This window comes from Erigeron canadensis, chromosome 4 (genome assembly GCF_010389155.1).
Source record: "Erigeron canadensis isolate Cc75 chromosome 4, C_canadensis_v1, whole genome shotgun sequence".
Taxonomy (NCBI): Eukaryota; Viridiplantae; Streptophyta; class Magnoliopsida; order Asterales; family Asteraceae; genus Erigeron; species Erigeron canadensis.
This window is the reverse complement of record NC_057764.1, coordinates 36,403,855-36,404,873: the sequence shown is the minus strand read 5'-3', so window position 1 is coordinate 36,404,873 and position 1,019 is coordinate 36,403,855. Positions and strand designations below refer to the sequence as shown.

The following is a 1,019-nucleotide window of genomic DNA, read 5'->3' as shown; positions in this document are numbered from 1 at the left end:
CATTCCACATTTTCTTTCTTTCCTTAATCATCTCTAGCTATTTGCTGTTTGTCACTAACATATCCACATATACACACACAATATATGCATGAAGTATATATACTTAATTTGCCAGTTTGCTTCATATCTTCTATCATTAATTCCCATTAAACCCACACTTCTTAACTAACTGCTCATAATCAACTTAATTAACATTCATGAATACCTTCAAACTGGAGGGTAGCAAAAGGCCCCGTTCGATGAGGTTATGGAAAAACCTCAAACGGTACCTTAACCCGAAACAAATCAACATTTTAGCTTGTTGTGGGTCATCAAGTTGGGTTCTAGATCATAACAGTAATACAGGAGAACAACCATTAATATTCCCTGAAGATGATCAGTCTCCAACACTTTTGGAACCAATATATAATACATTGCATGAATCCTACATTATTGGTCAAAATCATCATCGGGCTGGTCATGATCACAATGACAGTCCTACTACCATGAACCTTGCAACCGCATTGGCAGCTGAGCGTAGCATGGAATCTACTGATAGGCTGAAAATGAAGCCGTTGAAATCGATAGTTAGATTGTTTGAAGAAGAAGAAGTTGATGGTGTTAAGACTGCGGAGAGTGATCAATCAGAAGGCGGGATAGGTACATTGTGTTGCCTGTGCACAGAGAGAAATAAGGGTGCGGCGCTGATTCCGTGTGGGCATACATACTGTCGGGTATGCTCCAGATCGATGTGGTCGAAACAAGGTTTGTGTCCTCTTTGTAACTGTTTGATCAAAGAGATTCTTGAAATTTTTTGAAGCTTTGTTAGTTGTGAACTTGTGATTGTGATTGTGACCGGAAGTAAGAAAGTTGGAGGGTGAAAAATGGTAACTTGACTATCTTGAGGGGGGTAGTTTAACAGTTATTGGAACATTCTCATGGAAATTATTTTCACATATTGGCCTAGCTATAGTTTATAGTTTAAGTTTGCTACTCTATTATTTCATAAATCTTCCAAAAGTCCAACCTTTTTTATTTTA

The 1,019-nt window shown here is 37.8% G+C and overlaps 1 protein-coding gene across 1 annotated transcript; it reads left to right on the top strand.

Moving 5' to 3' along the window:
• Positions 1–1,019, top strand: LOC122598401. The gene has a single exon (XM_043771000.1). It carries the CDS (start codon positions 198–200, stop codon positions 795–797), a length of 600 nt encoding a protein of 199 aa, XP_043626935.1. The 5' UTR covers positions 1–197; the 3' UTR covers positions 798–1,019.